Source organism: Prenolepis imparis, unplaced genomic scaffold, assembly GCF_030444845.1.
Source record: "Prenolepis imparis isolate NDT839.2.m4 unplaced genomic scaffold, iyPreImpa1.0 SCAF_14, whole genome shotgun sequence".
NCBI lineage: Eukaryota > Metazoa > Arthropoda > Insecta > Hymenoptera > Formicidae > Prenolepis > Prenolepis imparis.
The window spans coordinates 7,247,729-7,268,770 of record NW_028141172.1 but is presented as its reverse complement, the minus strand read 5'-3'; the positions used below and the strand labels follow the sequence as shown (position 1 = coordinate 7,268,770).

Genomic DNA, 21,042 nt, shown 5'->3' with positions numbered 1-21,042 from the left:
TATAATATATTGGAATATAGAAAAATCATAGAAATATATTTTTTAAGGCGATAAACTTAAAAATTTTTATATTGAAAATATTTTAATCATTTTACAACTACACACACTATATATATTAAATGCAAAATAATTCCGTAAATAAATTAATCAAGTAATAAATCAATTGCAGCTACACACACACACACACACACACACACACACAAATAGCTGGTATGTTGATTTTTATTATTAATTTTTTAAATTTATTTTCTGAATTATTTTGCATTTATATAGTGTGTGTAGTAAAATAATTAAAATATTTTCAAAAAATGTTTAAATTAATCGGCGAAATATATTTTTTTTATAATTTTTCTATATTGCAATATATTATAAAAAAATTGATATTGATTTGAACTCTAGTTTACTGGGTGATACACTGAACATCCTTGCATTGAGCCATCATACATTACTCGACATAAGTTTTTTCACATTATTAGTATTTATGGAGCAAATTATACAATAACATCAATAATCGAAAAGAAATGAAGAATAATCAACATATTCGTCAATCTATGATTGCTACAAGCTAATGATAATTTATATTCGTTCTCTTATTCTTGTCTCTCTATCGCGCTGACTATACATAAAGTATCGATAAAAAAGTATAAGCAATAAATTGTCAAGTCTAAAGTACCCGTGTCTAACATATATTGTATACTAATTCACTCTCAATTATGCTACTGTTATTATTTATCATTAGACAATTATAAAACATACATATAATTTTTAGTGATATATATATATCTTTATATATATTTATATATAATATACGCACATATGTGCATAAGCGTATATAAAATTTACAAAACGTGGGTGCTTATTAGCCTTGCTACGTTACTGCCTTCTGCTACGGAAGGCCAGAAAGCATTTTCAGGCCGTATCTCGCGTGTAGCATGAGCACGTGATCAGCACGGTAGAGGAACAAGGATAACGAGATTATCGATCCTTGTCTCTCTACCGTGCGTCCGCGTGAGCAATGCAATGGTGTGTGTACGTGTACAGACATACACCACTACATAAAACCTGAGAGTTAGTTTCTCAGCGTTGGCAACACTGAAATCGGAGTTTCGCGTTGTCACCGCGTGAGGTCTCCAACATCAATTCGGAGTTTGCCTGGGTCGCCTGCCGACCCTTAAGGGTATCAACATATAAATATAGAAAATAATAAGTCAATAAATCTGATAAAGAATATTTTATTTACTTTTCTCTTTCTTTAAAATTATTTTTTTGTATTGCATGATAACTGTATAATATAAGTACAACTATGTTTTTAATGTTTGACAGGTTTGAAGGAAACATCATTCATCAAAAGCTTTTAAGACCAGCATTTTGTAGCGCCAAATGATATAAATAAGCGTAAAACTGTTTATATTTTAATGCATTAACTTTCTTTATTTTATATATGTACTGTATAAAAATCGCGCGATAGATAAGCAATTTATAAAAATTAAAGCATAAAGCATCTTATAAAATAAGTAATTTTTAAACAATGTTTGAAAATGCTTTGAATAATAAATTGCGTTATGTTTTAATTGTTATAAATTGCAGTCATATACCGCGCAATTTTTACACAATATACATATATATAGGGTGTCCCTTAAAGATTGGATCAACGCTTAAGGATAGATTTCTGGAATCATTTGAAGACAATTTTTCCTCAGCGAAAATGTCGAGGCACTAATAATTATAATTTTCGAATTATGAGCGATTGAAAATAAAGGGTTTTGCGCAAACTAAGCCTTCTGGAAATAAAATATTAACAAAACCACATTCTTCAGTTAATTTTAAGTAAAGTTTACTTTAATAGAATTTTTAGGTTTAGTTACAAAAGTACATGATGGCAAAAATTGGGAACATGCAAAAAATGATGGCCTCCACCGACATTTTCGCTGTGATAAAATCGTCTCCAAATGATCCCAGGAATCTACTCTTAAGCGTTGATCCGGTCTTTACGGGACACCATGTATATATACATGTATGTATGTATATTGGATATAAAAATTAAAAATTAGGCATTTAAAAAAATAACAAAATATAATTGGATAAAAAATGCACTTTTTTCAACAATTTTACGCTAATTTATAACATATATTGCATACAGTTTTTAAGTCAGTGATCTAAAATGTTTAAGAGTACATCCACTGGGTCATCATCCACAGTATACTAATAGCGATAATAGCTTTGAACGTTGTAACAAATAGCTTTACTCTAAAATATTAACAAAATACACATAATTAATGCATTTTACAAATATCGTAAATAATTATACAGTGGGACACAAAATTTTCTCCAAAGTGCGATAGTGCGTTTCCCGAAGATATTTTCGCGCTGAACACGATACCGTTGTCAGAATTTGCCTAGCACGTCAGGATTTTTAGTAAATTGAAACAAAATGGGCCAAAAATGGCGTTTTAGGTCATTTTTAACACTTTTTGCGACAAAAAAGAACTGTTTCTAAATAAACTCAACGACATTTGAAAGTATAATTCAAGAGCTTTCAAACAAATTTTGATTCATGATTGTATGACTTTTTTTCATCAAGTTAAGGTTGTTTGAATTTTAGATGTTTCCTGAAAAAATCTTACGGAAACATACTATTGCACTTTGGAAAGAAAGAAAAAGTGATTTTTTGTTCCACTGTGTTATTAATAACATTATATTAAACTAAAATAAAATTTTATTATGTTAATTTTCACATATCATTGTATCTCATATTTAAACGACAAAGGATTGTTTTAGCATATTTTAAACTCATCTTTTAAATTGAGCTTTGGCCACATTTAATCGATTCATATCTTCGTGAAGGAGATATTTTTTAGTACCTATTAGTCCATTTCTTTAAATGGTAAAATAAATATAAATCAATATTTTTTTTCAATCTTTAAATACTAAATAAATATTTTAAGCTTAAAATTATCTTCAATGTATAAACATTATAGGAAAAGCGTCAAAGTTGACTAATCTCTGCTATAAGTTTTGATATACTATTATTTCTCAGCAAAATTAAAAATTGAAATTTTTTTATAAGCAATCTGATATAAGTCAGTTTATTATTACGCTTATTATTAGTTTATTTATCATAAGCCTATTATATGTTACTCGTTTACATGTTAAATTAATTTGTATTGATTATTTCAAATTAAAAGTTTTCCTTTTTATGAACCTTTTCGTGAACCTTTTTCTGATCAACTGTATAATTTAATTAGCAATAAATATTTTTCATGATAATATTCTAGTGTATAAACTTTATGTAAAGCAAAATAATTTGTTTTGTTTCTGTTTTTATTTTTATTGCTTTTTTGTAATACAATTAAAATAATTAAAAATTATTATAAACTAAGTATCTTGTAATTTATAGATAATATAATTTTTATTTTGTTCCGTCAATTAAATGAATGTAAGTAAATGAGTTGATTTGATCTGCATTTATATTATCTTATAAACATAAAAACTTTTTTCATTAAAAATTCTAAATTAAATGATAAAGAAAATAGAAAAAAGATTATTTAAATAAAATATTGAAAAAAATTAATTTTATAATATATAAATTTAAAATTATTTCAAACTTCTTAACATTCTTTCAAACTTTAATTTTTATCTTTTCTTTCATTTTTGTTATTTTATAAAAAAGTCATTTGCTTAAGAGTTAAAGATAATATTATCAAATTGTGATACAATTAATAATACAATGATACATAATTAAAAGAGAGTAATATCTGGTATTATATATATATACATATATACAATATATATATCTATAAAACTTTAAAAAAAATATAAGTTTTCATATATAATTATTAATTAAAAACGACAGCCCACAAAAACAATATAGATTGACGCGTCTCTTTCTTCTATTTACAAAGTCAAGCTATACATTTATATTTACCTGATATACTTTTTCATATCAAAATCAGAAAGATCGATCGAGAACATTTCTCGGTCACCAGGTGATATTAGTGACATAAGATCTCGACTGTTTGTATTATCAAATTTCCATTCGTTACACATAAAATGTTGCAAAGCACGATTGGCCACATATATTTTTCTTTGCAGTCCCAATACCCTATATGCTGTATATATGTTAGGCTCAAAGACCAAAAACGCTCACTGAGCGAAAAAACCGATTACAACGCGTTCTGGTTTCTCAGATTCAGTCACAACGCGAAATTTGTGTCGTGGCATTTTCGAAAACGCTCATAAGCCTTTTTGAACATGCAAAAACGCGTTATGATCGGTTTTTTCGCTCAGTAAGCGTTTTCGGTCTTTCAGCCTAACATATATATGAATTACATTTTTAATAATAGTCTGACTTAAAAATTTCTGACTTCTAAAATATTTAATTTGTTTGATACTTACATAAATCGATGTCCCCAAAATTTTAAAACTAGATCTATTAATATAGCAGGTAAGATATGCCACATTATTGTCAATACATAATACATAACTGAACTTTCAGTAAATAATATATAAGGGATCCAAAGAATGTTTTCGAATGGTATTTCGTTTTTAATTTTAATCCCTATATTACAAAATTCACGAAATAATATATTTTTTTCATTTGGAAAAGTGTTATTGACAACAAAAACTGTAGAACCTGTTCTGAAACTAATAATAGATAATATTATAAATTAATCAATGCATTATTTATATAAGATTTTATAAATTAAATTTTATAATATCTTAAATAAGATTGTTAAAATTATGAGATATTATTACAGAATATTAAAAATTTTATTTCAACATATTTTAACGAATTAAACATTAAGAATGTAGATATATTTATAAAAAAACTATTTTTAAAACCTCAGTTTAATTCCATTCCAGAGAAAGTCATATGTAAATTCAATTGAGAATAAATATGTGACTTCTTAACTCTAAATTCTGATGCAAAAAAACGAAGCAAATTGAATAATGCGCGTGTAATGACAACATAAATTTAGTTTTAAATTAAGATAATTTCCGTTTGTAGCTTAATGTAACTAGAAATGCATTGATGTATATACTGATGATCATACGTTGTCGATCCAAGCTTCCAAGTTACGAGAATTATAGTGTTGATGACAGTATCTACTGGGATAATATTATACGATATATTACTACTAGCGTATGTTATTCGCATTAATCCCTTTAAGATCGCAACCGATAATCCCATTGGACCATTAAAATTATCAATCCATCCTGGGATTGGATCCTTTAACGAAGCTATCACTAACAAATAGAATATATTTTTTGAATTATTATAATTAAAATATTAGATATATATATATATATATATACTGCTGTTTGTGAAAATTGTAACACCACGAAGGAATAATGATATTAGCTATGTTGGAATTTTCACAAACAGCAGTGTATATTACTATAATATATAAAGAGAGCGATATATATCTTCTCTCTCCTAGTACATTAAACATAGATTTTATGATGCTTTTTTACTAGTTATTAGCAGTTAGCAAAATTAAAATATTTTGATTAGAGAAAATAAAGAGAAAGACTAGTAGAATTAGAGAGTAGCTAGTAGCTAATAAAAAAGCATCATGTAAATCACGCTTTATTAATAAAAATGAAAAACGAAGAACTGCAAGCCTAAAAATTTAATTTCAATTTTTGTTTAACTTAATGTTTAATTAGATAAGCAAATTCAACTAAATATTTAAATATATTGTTATCTAAAATAATTATACAAATTGTTTTAACTAACATTACGTTTAAATAATATTTAAACAATACGTTTAGATATAATATTATATATAGTAACTATTATACAGATATAAAGCTTAATTTAATCTGCTATTAAGTATTTGTAAGCTTTAAAATTTAGATGCATATATATTTTTTCTGCATTATTTGCGTTTGTATATTACATTCATTCATACATTTTGTATTTCATCATGATATATAAAAGCAAATATTTTATTTTTAAATGCTCTATATAAAACAAAAAAGAAAAAATATTTAACATGTTTAAATTGCATTAGAGAAAGAAAAAGAAAAAAGTCACGTAATATTATTATATTATCCTGTTTTTAACATTAAAGAATAAAGTTACATACCTATGGAAGGTCTCACAATCGCACAAGGCAAGGACAACGAATATTCCTGTATTACACTCTCCGCTAAGTTTTTCGAGAATATGTAAGTGTTGGGAATAGTATTCAAACATCTGTAAATAATTTCAAACAAACATTGAAATAATTAAAACATTTAAAAAATGATCGATAATAATTGGAATATTATAATATGAATAAAAGGGAATAATTACATTTTCTTATTGACACATATTTAAAATTTACATACGTATGATATATGTATTTGATATTTATGTTTGACGCACTTACTTAACTGTAAAGATATTCAAGATATGCTCATCCAATGACTCAGCCATTTTGATCATATTTCGCCAATCATCTACAGGTGGGTACGCTTTTTCTTCTATAAATGGATTATTCAAATGTGTATATGCTGTGCTAACATATACTAAGGCCTTTAACAGATAAAAATAATTAATATTAAAATTGTATTTTAGTTAAAATGCTATAGTTAAAGTTATTCGGAGCAAAAAATTCAGGCATGTTTACAATTTCAAATATAAATATCAGGAGCGCGAAGTACATAGATTATTGTCTTTTTTTTCAATTTTTTGAGTTATAATTATACAGTTAATTTTCTATCTCTAAGTAATAAGCAGTTCTTATTCAATAAAATCTACATGCAATTATAACAAAAAAATAATTTATATTAATAGATATCGATACATCTCTTCAAAATATCTTTGTAAATATTATACATTGTAATATATACACAATATATGTATGTGTACATATGTTTAAAATATTAAGCTTGAAAGACATATTTCATGAAAAACATTTCTAGAAATAAATGTGCAATGAAAATATTAGTGTATCGCAAATTAAATACAAACCCAGTGTAAGATAATTCACATAATGGAATACAATAAGAGATTTTTTTTCATGAATATGCAGAATCAATTCCGCATTTACTTACGATTAGATTCTTCATACTTTCGGCTAAGATACATATATCTCTCGTTGATCTAGTATTAGTAAGAATGGCATATTTTAAGGTATCGTTAAATTTCACGGTTGCCGCCGCATGAATTATTACAGTTACTCTTTCAATCAGCATTTGTCTATCGACAGTCGACAAACCTAAATTTTCTTGACTGATATCGCCAGAAACCGGAATTAATTTCTTGAAATTTAAAGGTTGCTCCTCTCGTAATTTATCGTATAATTAAAATTAAAAAATATTATGTACATACAATATTTATTAGAATATTTGGCATGATATTTTAACTGTAAAATGTTTGCAAAAATTGTAAAATATTTTTTTTATGACTGTCTACAATTCATTAAATTACTCTAAACGTTTCTCTCAATACGTTTCATCTCATACACTTTTTTATTAAATTTTATAATTATAAAATTAATTTTTTATTGACATAACATAATAAAAAGATCCATAATCCAAAAACTTTTTTTTATTGAGATGTTATAACAATTCTTAAAGAAATGTGTATTGCAAAAAAGATATCCATTTTGATAAATAACTTACCGGTAAGTTTAACATTTTTTCAAGTCTTTCGTTAAGATTCAGTCCTTTCTTCGGACGCATCAATATAAATATTTCTCGAACATCCGGACAAGATCGCAGTATCTTTTCGAAATATACTTTACCCAGAAATCCTGTTGCGTCTGTCAAAAATATACTTTGTCCAGCGTAAAACGCCGGAATCGACTTGGCTGAATCAATTGTATTCTTATCCATTATTATTAAAATAAAGCAAATAAACAACAAATAATTAACAACGTAGAAGCAACAGCAAAAAATATATACAAGTGTACTTAAAAACGCTATTATCACTTTTAAGTCGATATTGTTACTAAACATTAGTTAGACTTCGATTATATACAAGTGATAAAGCTAAGCACAGAAAGAGAGAGAGAGAGGGAGAAGGAGTGAGGAGGGGAGAAAAAAGGAATTATATGTATCAATAAACCGGAAATATAGGTCAAAGTTAAAAGAATAAATTTTTACATACAATGCAGGCAGTTTTACTATTCACCAATAGTATCATTCGCCAATAATCTTCAAATATCCGTCGATTTAATAAAGAATGTAATGTTAAAGAAAGGTGACGGAACACATCCGATATTGTTTAAAGTACCGAAACAGAAATCCGATATATAATAGCCGATAAAATATCAAATAAGAGACATAATATAAAAATAAAAGAAACATAACCGGAGATAAGAAATATTAAATATGTCTTTTGGTTTAAGCTGCATCTTATAATAATTTTTAGACTTGTTTTTGTAAAATATTGTTGACAATTGTTTTAAATATAAAATACGAATTTAATGTTATTGTTATATTATGAAACACCTTACATCAACAAGCCCTTTTACGTGGATAATTTATTTTACGTGGAATATTATAATAATTACAAGGAGAATATAATATTAAAAAGAAATTTTAAAAAATAAAGTGTTATTTTCTTAAATTGATTTGTTATTTTCTTAAAATGATAATTTAATTTATTAAAACTTATAACGACAATCAAGATACAAAACGAGAACAATGTACAAAACAAATGTAGGGTATCTCTCTTTCTGAAAGATATATAAAGAGATATATCTACGTGTTAATAAGATATTTTTTTTAGATTAATTATGTTAAATTATATTACATTCGATAGGATATCTGTACCTGTAAATTTGTTCTTTTTTATTACAATATTCAAAAATAGTATATTTGAACAGTTAACGATTGATTTCGTTTTATATACATATTCAATATAATATTTATTTTTAAAGGAAAGGAAAAATAAATAAATAAATGTAATACAAAATATAATATAATATAATATAATATAATATAATACAAAATGCTTTAATAAGTGCTTTATTCATTATATGAAATTTTTTTATAAGTATACGAGTATATAAAATACACTGTACATTATGATATCCCACACCAAAAATATAGTGTATAAAATATCAGAAAAGTTAATATAAGTATATATAATGTGAACATTATATTTATTACTTCTCATTGCCCTTTTTTGTTGTTTTAATTATTCTATTTATGATTCATATTGATTACAAAAATGATGATTGTGAAAGAAATGTTTTACACAAAGAGATTTTTTGCACCATGCGCATGCAATTATAGCAACTTCGCCGCAAATATCGCATGTTGGTTTTAAATAATTTTTTAAACAAAATTCAACTGGTGTTTGAAATTCTTTCGATCTATTCTGTATATATCCACTTTTAAACCACGCAAATTTAAATAAATTTTGAAACCTGGGCGGTGAGAATTGATAATGTGTTAATGATTGCAATTTCGAAATATTATTTCTAACATGAAGATCTATGGCGAGGTCTAACAATATAATAATATAACTAGTAAATCTTGATTGTTATTAAGTATTATATTAAATATTTTAATGTAATAATTATTGAATTATATTTTTTCATAATTTTATTTTGAAGTAAGACAAAAAGATCATCACTAATATGACAATTAGATAAAAAAACAAAATCTTTTACAATCTTAGTTGGACTACTTTCACATTTTATTTCCTTCTCTTAAAGATTTTCTTAAGGATCACTGTGCACTTCTTAAGCGCGTAATTATTGTATGTATTTATCAATCTGGAAAGATAAATAAATATTATTCCAATTAATAAAAGTAAACAGTATTAAAACAAATATTTTATATTACTAAAAAAATTTATTTTAACGTTGAAATTCTTGAGTTTATTCACTGGTACTGCAAAATTCATTGGCCGATATATTAATTGTTTGTTTATTTATCGGTGCAGTCGATTTTAGAGATTTGTACTAGTATTTAAACATATACGTATTTCAAGTCTAATTATCAGGTTTTTTTCGTTAATCCATATTTAGTAAGTATAATGCAAACAACATTTATTTAAATATAAGTATATTTTTGTTCCTAACAATTTAAGCGAGTAGACACATCATTAATATTCACAGATAACCTAAATGTCATATGTCATCAACAATTTATTTATTTATTTATTTATTTTTCGTTGGAATCGACGCACCGACATCCGCGTACGGCTCTTATAGCCAACTGATTTCTGTTCGCGATCATGTTGTTTGATATGCACGTGCGAATTAGAATTGCCGATATCGTTCAGAGAGAGCGAGAGGTGTCGAAGGCGGGAAAGAAGACAATGTCGGTGAGCTCGTGAGACTAGCAAGGAAAGGTACCCAACTGTCACTCACGGATTTTAATGAAACTTTGCACACTTGTAAAACTATGCAAAATAATAGACACGTATTTTTTTTTATGTGCGGAGAAGCGATTTTAAGGGCAGAAACAACCCCTTGTATATATGGGGTTTTCACGTTATAAATACATTCTTGACAATTTTTTTGAAAACTTTGAGGTATTATGGGGTTTGCGGGGTCGCAGAATTCGAATCTGTCATTATAATTTAAAAATACAAAATGGCTGATTAAATATAACGCCCATACTTTGTGAGTACTTTGTGGCGAAAATCATATTTTTTCTTATTTGTAGTATTATTGGTCGACAATTTTTAAAGGTACATGAAGTGTCTTGTTAAACAAGTTATTCGGAATTAATTTTTATTAAATTTAACAGTGCATACAATAATTATAGTTTCTTCAATAACAATTAGTATATTGAATTTAATTCATTATTTGTTTCTTTTGTTTTATCCCTACTACTTGTGGTATAGTCTGCCCTTAAAATCGCTTCTCCGCACATAAAAAAAAATACGTGTCTATTATTTTGCATAGTTTTACAAGTGTGCAAAGTTTCATTAAAATCCGTGAGTGACAGTTGGGTACCTTTCCTTGTAAGAGAGAGAGAAGGATAGAGTATGTTGTGGTCTGAAGCGTCAGCTGATTGAACGCGAGGAACCGAAGGTCGATGGATTAACTGAGAGAGATCTTGAGGTATCGGAATAGAGAAATGAAATATCAATTGCGAGGCTGTGTTGCACTTTGGATAAAATACGTTTATTTTATCGAGTCCGACAAGCACATAATTTGCTGCGATCATTAATCGCGATAGATGAGTTTAATCGACACTTTATTTCAACGCGACAGCGCGTATTATAACCAGATGATGAATTTATTTCGATCCACAGATTTTAGAGATATTCGTGATTCGATTGCTACTTGTAACAAAACAGATAGAGAGCCGCGCTAGTCGAGTCTGACCTTTTATAATATTTTCCACGAAGATCTCGAACCTTCGGCGAAGCGGGAAGGGGATGACTGGAGTTTGCGCGAATCTCCTGATTTTGAGTAAATCGGTGTAACGGTAACGCTTTATCCGGCGAAAACAAAACAAGAGAAGAATCAACATGTTCCGAAACAATGATGTTGTGATCTCGCGTGTTTCGGTTTTATGTTATAATAACAGAATAAAGTAATGTCGAATACTTAAAGATAATTCTTAAAGATAATACAAAATTTCAATTTTAACCAGCTTGAACAATTTCTAAATATTTATATTTAATATAGAAGGGCCTTTAAAATTTCTTAGTGTTATTTATTTTTATTTTATTTTATTTATTTTAATTTATTTATTTATATTGACTAATTTAAATGTTATTTAGTTGAGACCTCTTCATTTTATTTGAAGTCTGTTGTCTATTTTTTTTTTATTCTTTCATAAATAAGTAAACTTTTAATTCTTATTTTATGACAATCAAAGTATTTCTCCTGTTAAATCAAATTATAAATTAAAATGTGTTAATTTAAAGGAAATTTTAATTTAAAAGTAATATAAATATTTTCAGCTTATTACGTCTAAACACTAGGACAGCATAATTCAATTATTAGGACGAATATTCTTTCTTGTCCAAACATTGGGACATTTATATAGTTTAATATTTTAATTAATTTTTATGTTGAGATGTTCAATAAACAAATATTGGTGCACTCTTTCAATAGTAGAGATTTCAATCTATCCGATAAATATAAATACTTGGAAATATAAATTGTTTCAATATATTAAAAATCTAAATAAATAAATCTATATCCTTAAACGTCCAATCACTGGAACATTTACCTTAATTATTTAAAAATAAAAACTGCAAGATTACACAGCACGAACAAAAAACATATCAATGCATACGAATAAGTACATTATAATATATATTCATATATGCCAATGTTAGATTTATTTATATCGTCTATTTATATATTTGAGTGGGGAAAACATAATAAAAGCATTGGTTAGTCGATGATATCCACACATTCATAGTAATATAGATATCAAATCATATTATTATTTCGCAGTTATCATTGTTCAGTGTAATGATATTTGTAAGTATTGTACTAATTATTTTGGCATGTATTGCCACAAGTTATTTTATCTTAAATTACTGTCGCCGACAGTCTTCCATTAAAACAGTAAACACTCTACCTGGTCCAAAAACATTTCCGCTTATTGGAAGTGCCTACTATTTTCTGCAGCAGAGTTCTCATGGTAATACTAAAAAGACAAAAATATATTTAATTATAGAATAATGCTTAATTTATAGAAAAATAATGAAGGAAAATAATAAATAAATTTTTTGAAATATATTTTAATATTTCAGAATAAAAATTGTTATTTGTTCAATATAATGTGTTAACCTTTTTACAAATAAATCTCAAATATCGCAAAAAAGCCATTTTTGCATATTAAACCTCAATTACTTCTAAAACCTAACATGCTAGTGAAAATTGGCTTGCGGCATCGTGTTTAGTATTCAAAAATCTATCAGAAACATCTTGTCTTGTTTAAAATAATGAAAAAAATATTGTTTGTAAACTAGTGTTATTATTATTATTAATTATTATTAATTAATTATTATTATAGATTGTTTCGATATGTTTAATAAAATGCACCTCCTTTCCCCTCTAAAAAAAACACAGATGCATTTTGTGGTAGCTCCATACATCATGTTGTTGCTCAATTTTCAAGGTCTTTTCTATACCCAACGAATTTTTTCATAGTTTTATTCAAGAGATCAAAATCTACAAAAAACATTATTCCTCTTACTTACACCTTTGGGGGCCAAATTAGGAACTTTTTTAACATCCTCCTTTCTAGTTTTTTTTTTTTTTTTTTTTAATAAAAATTAAGTTATGAGATTAAAAATTTGTATTATATTAGAATTTTTTCGGAATTTGGATGCAGGGGAAAAGCGGAATCTTTTCTTCGGCCACGTACTTTGCAGTAAACCAAAACAATATAATAAATCGTTCCACATAAGTTCAAAGTTTATACTTTCCTTTATATGTAATCCTTGTGACTGCTTTGCATAAAAGTGTTACAAACTTATGTGAAATTATACAATTATAACATTAAAAGTACTAATATTTTTGAATATAATATATCAAAGTTATAAAAATTGATAACCACGAATAATTTATATACATTACTCTTAAGATATATTTTTTTTTTTATTTTAAAACGGTTTAAAAAGTACAAAACTTTAAAGAAATAAATTTTAGAAACTTAGAAGAGTTTATATATAATATGATACGAGAGAAAAAAAAATGAATGTAAATCAAAACTATAATATCTGTGAAAATCAGAGTGGTTTATGACGTATAACTTATTTGCAATATCTCTCATCTTTCTTTCTCTTTATTATTTTCTTAATAAAATTTCTTCTTATTAAATTCTTCCTAATAAAATTTACTTCAGCATCTATGTGGACTAAACAACGAAAAATAGTGGCACCAAGTTTTAATACAAATATGTTACAAAAATATTTTGATATATTTGTAGAAAAATCTTTAATATTTACGGACAAATTAGAAAAAGTTACATTAAACGAGAATGAAGTTTTTCTTCTTCAAAATATAACAGAATATGCTCTGTCTACTGCGTGCGGTAAGGCTAAGTATTTTTATTCATTTGCAGTATTTTAAACATTTCGTATCAAAATTATTATAACGAATAAATGGCATCGTAAAAATGAGAAAATTTGCTAATGATGAAAAAAGCCTACACGTTACAACGATAATTACATTCTATAAACTAAATACTATTAAACGCAATTTATTTAAAGTTAAAATTTTAAAGAGTATCAAATTATGTACTAATTTTGTAATAGCAAAATCAGATTTATAATATTTTATTCAATTTAAATATAATTATAAGTCTATGAAATAAGTATAAAAAAGTATCAATTTGTTTTTAAGTTTTTATGTTTTTATGTTTTTATTTTCTTATATTTTAATAAAAAGATATGCAAAATATGCTGTAAAAGATCGTTAAAGATTTGACACTAATATAAATTAATAATGCAAAAAATATAACAATCAACAAAAGCAATGAAATAAGTACAGTTTTTCACAACTGGTTGTTATTTTCAAATACTTGTTAAAGAGGCATTTATTTTCTATTTTGAAAAATTACATATCACATTCATTTATTAAATCTAATGTTTAATATGTAACTCAATATAATTAGTCAGTTAGGTTAGGTATACTATTGGTATCTTGAATATTAAGTTTATTTTTATATGATTGTTATAAAGGTACAAAATCGGACATAAAACTGGAATATATATCGAATTTAATCAGTCAATATTTCAAATTTATAACAAGGTAAAAAAAGGTTTTATCGTAACTTTATACAATATCAAAATGTACATAAATCGTAAAAATAAATTTATTTAAATATTAAAAAAGTTTATAAATGTATTTATATTACTAATTAAAGATTTCTTATAAATAGATTTATTAATATATAAATAGAGAAAATAATATTTATTTTTAACTTCATTGTTGGAATTTAATAATCACAATTAGTTAATGCCTTCTTACATCTTATAAAATATTTAAAAAAGATGTTTTTCAGTTTCAAACAAATTTTAAGAACAAGGATGAAAAATATATTTTTATATCCTAATTTTATATTCACTCTCACTGCTGCGAAACGAAAACAACGAGAACTTTTAAACTTCAAACATTTATTTATATGGAGAGAGATAAAGTAAATATTGCAAATATTACTCTAACTTACATAGCATATTATATATTATACAATCTATTATTACACAGTTCATACAACAGCAGATATATTCATTAAATGAATTGAATACCAAGAATAAAAGTGAAACAAGTCGTAAGTTTGTTATTATTTTATTTGTATTATTTGATCTTACTAATTATAATGTTGCACAAAATGAGTTTTTTCTTAGATAGCTTTAGATAAAATATTATTAAAGTGTGTTTTATTATTAAAATGCTTAATTTTATTCGTTGATAAATTGTCATTTTTTCATTCCCGCATTATTTCTAATATTAATTTTCAAAGTAAAATATATAGAATTCTTACCATAAAATTGAGAAAATAATAAACACACTTATACAATATATACGTGCATGTACAATCGCATGTACGCACAAAGAAACTTACATTTTTTAAAATTACATTCTTTATATAGATAAATCGCTTTTTCGCATTTTATCGGAAACATCTTATAAGAATAAGATGACACAAGAGATGATACAGGATGAAATATTTACTATAGGAATAGCGGTAAGTAAAATAACTTTACATATAATTGTAACTATACATATAAAAACAAAGAAATAAATATATAAAATTTATTTATTAGGCCACCGACACAGTCGCTCATACCATAGATTTTGTGGTCTTAATGTTAGCAAATTTTCCAGTTATACAAGTATGTATATATTAAATTTATTTAGGTATAATTTATACACTTATTTAAAAAACGTAGCATTGCGAATAATATATATAGATCTATAAAAATATAAGAAAATATACATATACATATAATAGCAATAATTTAAAAATTCTCTCTATGTATATATATACATATGTATATATATATATATATATATATATATATACACTAGCGGATCCTGGGGGGGGGGCGGGGGGGTTAAACCCTCCCCCCTTGGAAATTAAAAGAAACAGTTTTGCTGAATTTGTTTAAAAAATATAAGTAAAGAAAAACAAACATTAAAGTGCTATCGACGTCGTTGATTCTGGAATAAATAAATCTAATCATGAAACCAAAAATATTAAATAAAATAATTTTGCAAAACCCCCCTCCCCCCATTATCGACGTCAGGATCCGCTAGTGTATATACATATGTATATATCCATTTTTCGATAAAACTGTGTAAAATGGAATTTTTGGATTGCTTATTTCTTTAAATGGTTTGCTCGTCTAAATATTATAATATTCCTAAAGCCTAAAGGCCCATATTCTGAATCCTCTTTTATCGATAAAAGAGGATTCAGAATATGGGCTTAATCTACTAATATAAACTTTCATTTGAGCCGTCATTCTGCTAAATCGAACGTAATAAAAACAATAAGAAGTTTTTATGAAAAACTTGACTCTTTTTTTGCATCTATTCATTAATCTATTCAGTATGCGCACTTTATATATATTATAATCATATCTCTATCTATATAAATTCTATATAATATAATCTATATAAATATATTTACAATTAATATTAAATGTTACAATGTGTCAGTTCACGTTAGTGTCTTATGTAAAACTTAATTTATTAATAACTTTTGAATATATAATGGGTGAATGGTAAATTATGGGTGAATGGTAATGATAAATTATAAAATAAAACTTTTTAGAAATTACTCATCTCTAAAAGTGTGATGATTTTAATAATATATATTAAGATTTAAGATCATTGATTTCTCTTTATACAGGTTTATCTATTCTTTAAATATAATTAGGGCTGCTTTCGCGAGAAAATCAAAATGATCCAGATTAAAATGAACCTGTGCTGTGATTGGTCAAATTTGAAATTTCACTGAATTTCATTGAAATTGAACTTAATGAAATTTAGTGAAATTTCAGATTTGACCAATCTCACAGCACAGGATCATTTTAATCTGGATCATTTTGATTTTCTCGCGAAAGCAGCCTAGAATTATCAGAGTTATCTTTTGACATATTGTTCTATAAATTATAAAATAATTTCCAACGTAGTTTTCATAAAATTATTATATATAGCTACAGTTATGTTCGAATTCTAACTTCAACTTGTGTGCGGTTTGTATAAATATTATTCTTTTTCAACATAAACGCTTATAACATGCGAGCAAACGAAAAATATAATCCTGTACGAAATTTATTATAAATTCACTAAAGTAGAAATTTATTATGTGTAATGTTTTAATTAAATTAAGAATCCTACTAAAACGTACAGAAATGTCTACATTAATCTTTAACATTATCAATATTTCGATACCAGTATTAATAAGATTACATTTCTTTTATTATTGCATATGTTTATATATATATATATATATATATATATATATATATATATATAAAATTAAGTATTATATTCAATCGTATAATAGGAAAAAGTGTATAAAGAATTATGGAAGATTTATGGAACAAAAACTACAAAATCTGTCCCCATTAAATATGAAGATTTACAACATATGAATTACTTGGATCGTGTTATAAAAGAAACTATGAGAATATTTCCTCCCGTTCCTATAATTGCGCGACATCTAACGAAAGATGTACAAATGGGTTTGTTTACATTTAAATATAATTATGTAATTATTTTATGTGCCTATTTATTATTGTGTATACAATTATTATCGTATACCAACTAAATGCGACAAAAATTTGTTTTAAAAGGTAAAAGATACTGTAACTTATTGTTAGAAATAATCACATTTTAAATTATTAAAAATTAAATGTATTAAAAAGGCACAAGAAATCGTGCTTATCGCACATCAATACGAACAAATTTGAAAAAGTTTATTTTATATATTAACAAGAAATATTTTGTAAAAATAAAATACATCCTTGTTTGTGGAAAATAAAATAAAATAAAAGTGCATTTTATTTGACTATTTTTTATTGCTTTATTTATAAACTATTTACTCTTCTTATAAGTAATTACATTTAAATACAAAAATATGTGTTTCAGGAGAGGTTATTTTACCAAAAAATTCTGAGGTCTTCATAAACTTTATAACGATGTATCGAAATGAAAAATATTGGTCCAATCCGTTAGTATTTAACCCAGACAGATTTCTCCCTGAGAAAATAGGAACATCTTATAAGCATTACATACCGTTTAGTATGGGACCCAGGAATTGTGTAGGTAAATATAAACAAATCACAAAAACAAACATATATTACGATAATATTGATTTGTATATAACTTCTAAACTTTTGCAGGCATGAAATATGCGATGATTTCAATGAAAGTTTTTCTAGCAACTTTGGTACGAACATTTATATTCAAAGTAGATAAAATAAAATTACATAGTGTCTTGACATTATCTACTGTTGAGCCTATAAAAGTCAAAATTGAAAAACGAAATTTATATTGAAATGAAGCTAGAACACACTTATTAGAATATAATATAATATTATATTATATTCTAATAAGTGTGTTGTTGCTTCATTTTAATATAAATTTCGTTTTATACATATATATATATATATGTAAGGTGTAATTGAAAAAACATATGAAGCACATCATCAAAGTCTCTGGCCAAAGAAGACGATTTTTTCTCAGTGAAAATGTCGAGGCACCTATAATTTTCAAGTTATAAATGATTGAAAAAGAAGAGCTTCTCGCAAACTAAACTTTGTGGAGTTAAAATATTAACAAAATAACATTTTTCAATTAATTTCAGGAAGAATTTTAATAGAATTTAAATTTAAGGCTTTTAGTTATGATGACAAAAATTGAGAATGCATAAAATATGATGACCTCTCTCGACATTTTCACTAACAATGAGAAAAAATCGTCTCCAAATTGGCCAGAGACTATAATGGTATACTTTATATATGTTTTTTTAGTTACACTCTATACATATGATATGATATCTTTATATACAGCATATTATACGGGCACGGAGGGGAAAAGATAAGCCGCAATTTATGTATAACACGTTAACAATTAAATTAATATTTGTCACAAATAGTTAGACAAGACAATAGACAAGAAGTATCTACAAATGTATCCTATGCAATAGTTGAATAGGCATTTAGCAAATGTATGTTAAAATGAGCGAGCAAAATGTTTCTGTTGTGTAACGATAATACTTTGTTTTCTAATTAATGTAATAATTAAATTACCAGAATTTTTAAGTACATTTAATGCTCAATTTAATATAAATTTAAAACAATTTTTAATTAATTAAATTTAATAAATTAAATTAAAAATTTTTAAAATTTTTTAAAATTTATATTAAATTGAGCATTAAATGTACTTAAAAATTCTGGTAATTTAATTATTACATTAATTAGAAAGCGATAAAGTATTATTGTTACGCAACAGAAACATTTTGCACGCTTAAATTTAAATGTACTTACAGTTAGGCGAAATCTTTAAACAAAAAACAAACAACTGTGGAGAACGAAAATTATTTCCGCATCCAAACTTTTAAGTTTTTTGCTAAAATGAATTGAATCAGAACACGACAATTTTTATAACTCTGGTTTAATTTTTGAATTATCCGAACAAGAGAAATTAAATGGCAAATAAATGGTATCAAGTCGTTGTATTAAAATGTGGAGAAATAATGTAAAAAAATATATTCAATTATTATAATTTATCTTTAGAAATAAATTTTATTGGTAATAATAAAAAATTCGATTTATTTTCCGGTTTAAATTACATTTGTATATTATACAATATACAATATTAATATATATGTACACACACACACACATATATATATATATTTACATATATATTTATATACATATATATACATATATATATTTCTTCGCCAATTTTGCATCTTAATTTTGCTTTCGCTAAGAGTACATGATAAAAATAATTATTAAATATATATAATTTTTTATAAATTACTACATTAATTACTACACCTATTTTTCTAAATCGTTTTAATAATTATTTTAGTACTTTAAAAATTTTCATAAAATTATTGATGTTTAATTATTTCTATTGTTTTGCAATTATTTTAATAATTATTTCAATTATTTTGGTAATTATTATTATAATTTTTTAATTAAAAAAGTATCTTGAAGTATCTTAAAGTATCTTAAAGTATATCTTTTAAAGTATCTTAAGTATCTTAAAGTATCTTGAGAATCACGTTAATAACAATAACCCTTCGCGTTAATAAAGGATATTTTGTCATTTTCTATCATTGTGATATGAGTACCTCTCACAAAATAAATTTTTTCTCCAATTTCGATAATCTAAAATAAATTTCTCATATAAGAAACATATTTTAAAACATCTTCAAAATAATAAAATAGTTTATAATCTAATTAAATTTATCTTATATAGACCATAATCCTGCTCGATAAAAGTGTTAAGCCTATAATAAGTATCGGTTTTAATAGTATTATAAATAATTTAAGGCGTGACAATGAAGATATACATATATAAGAATATATTATAATCTTGTACAGCAATTATATAATCGTAAGCTGTTTAAACATAAAAATTTTTGATTTTCAACAATTAATACAGTGATCTTCTTCGAAAAGTGAATAAAGTATCTTGAAAATCACGTTAATAACTTCTAACGCTATCTTCTATCAGAGTACCATAAAAATATATAGTATAAAAAAAATACTTTTGCAAGTAAAAAACAATGAATCATAGATTATAAATTGCTCACTTTCAGTTGCTGCTTATCCGATGCTAGTCCGAATTTTCTTCTCTTCTCTTATTTGTTCTTTGCTGCTTGTACTCACACAACACGAACTTGCAAAATTGAATTAAATTCTATCTCTCTCGTACTAGTCTCGGCACGTCTCGAAGTTGAATAATACACAGAGCGATTATCCTACTTGAAAAGTCGATGCGCGAATGACAAAAACATTCTATGTTTACAATAGCGCGTTACGCCAAGACCGAATGCATCAAATACATAGTCGAAATATTTAACATATTAAAAATTAAATTATGTAAAACATATTTTCGATTTATTGTTTAATTTCCAAATTCA

General features: G+C 25.3%; 3 protein-coding genes across 7 annotated transcripts in view; 1 reads left to right on the top strand and 2 right to left on the bottom strand.

Annotated features, from left to right (window-relative positions):
* LOC145945600 (fatty acid synthase-like) overlaps nucleotides 1–21,042 on the bottom strand; it is a 55,760-nt gene that overhangs the window by 11,286 nt on the left and 23,432 nt on the right.
* LOC145945404 (fatty acyl-CoA reductase 1-like) lies at nucleotides 1,251–7,963 on the bottom strand. 5 transcript variants are annotated; one of them, XM_083054378.1, is made up of 8 exons: nucleotides 7,615–7,963; nucleotides 7,045–7,251; nucleotides 6,378–6,523; nucleotides 6,093–6,202; nucleotides 5,043–5,247; nucleotides 4,396–4,644; nucleotides 3,926–4,102; nucleotides 1,251–2,247 (listed from the first exon to the last, which is right to left on the bottom strand). In XM_083054378.1, the coding sequence occupies exons 1-8, from the start codon at nucleotides 7,948–7,950 to the stop codon at nucleotides 2,166–2,168; spliced, it is 1,512 nt and encodes a 503-aa protein (XP_082910504.1). In that variant the 5' UTR covers nucleotides 7,951–7,963; the 3' UTR covers nucleotides 1,251–2,165. The 5 variants fall into 5 exon arrangements, with proteins under 5 accessions (XP_082910504.1, XP_082910507.1, XP_082910503.1 ...); XM_083054377.1 differs by lacking the exon at nucleotides 1,251–2,247 and adding an exon at nucleotides 2,266–2,875; XM_083054379.1 differs by lacking the exon at nucleotides 1,251–2,247 and adding an exon at nucleotides 2,269–2,875 and having other exon boundaries at nucleotides 5,055–5,247; nucleotides 7,615–7,962.
* LOC145945534 (cytochrome P450 4c21-like) lies at nucleotides 13,776–18,438 on the top strand. Its single transcript, XM_083054592.1, has 9 exons — nucleotides 13,776–13,959; nucleotides 14,609–14,678; nucleotides 14,932–15,041; nucleotides 15,118–15,198; nucleotides 15,521–15,615; nucleotides 15,695–15,763; nucleotides 17,446–17,623; nucleotides 18,030–18,206; nucleotides 18,284–18,438. Exons 1-9 carry the CDS (start codon nucleotides 13,776–13,778, stop codon nucleotides 18,436–18,438), a joined length of 1,119 nt encoding a protein of 372 aa, XP_082910718.1.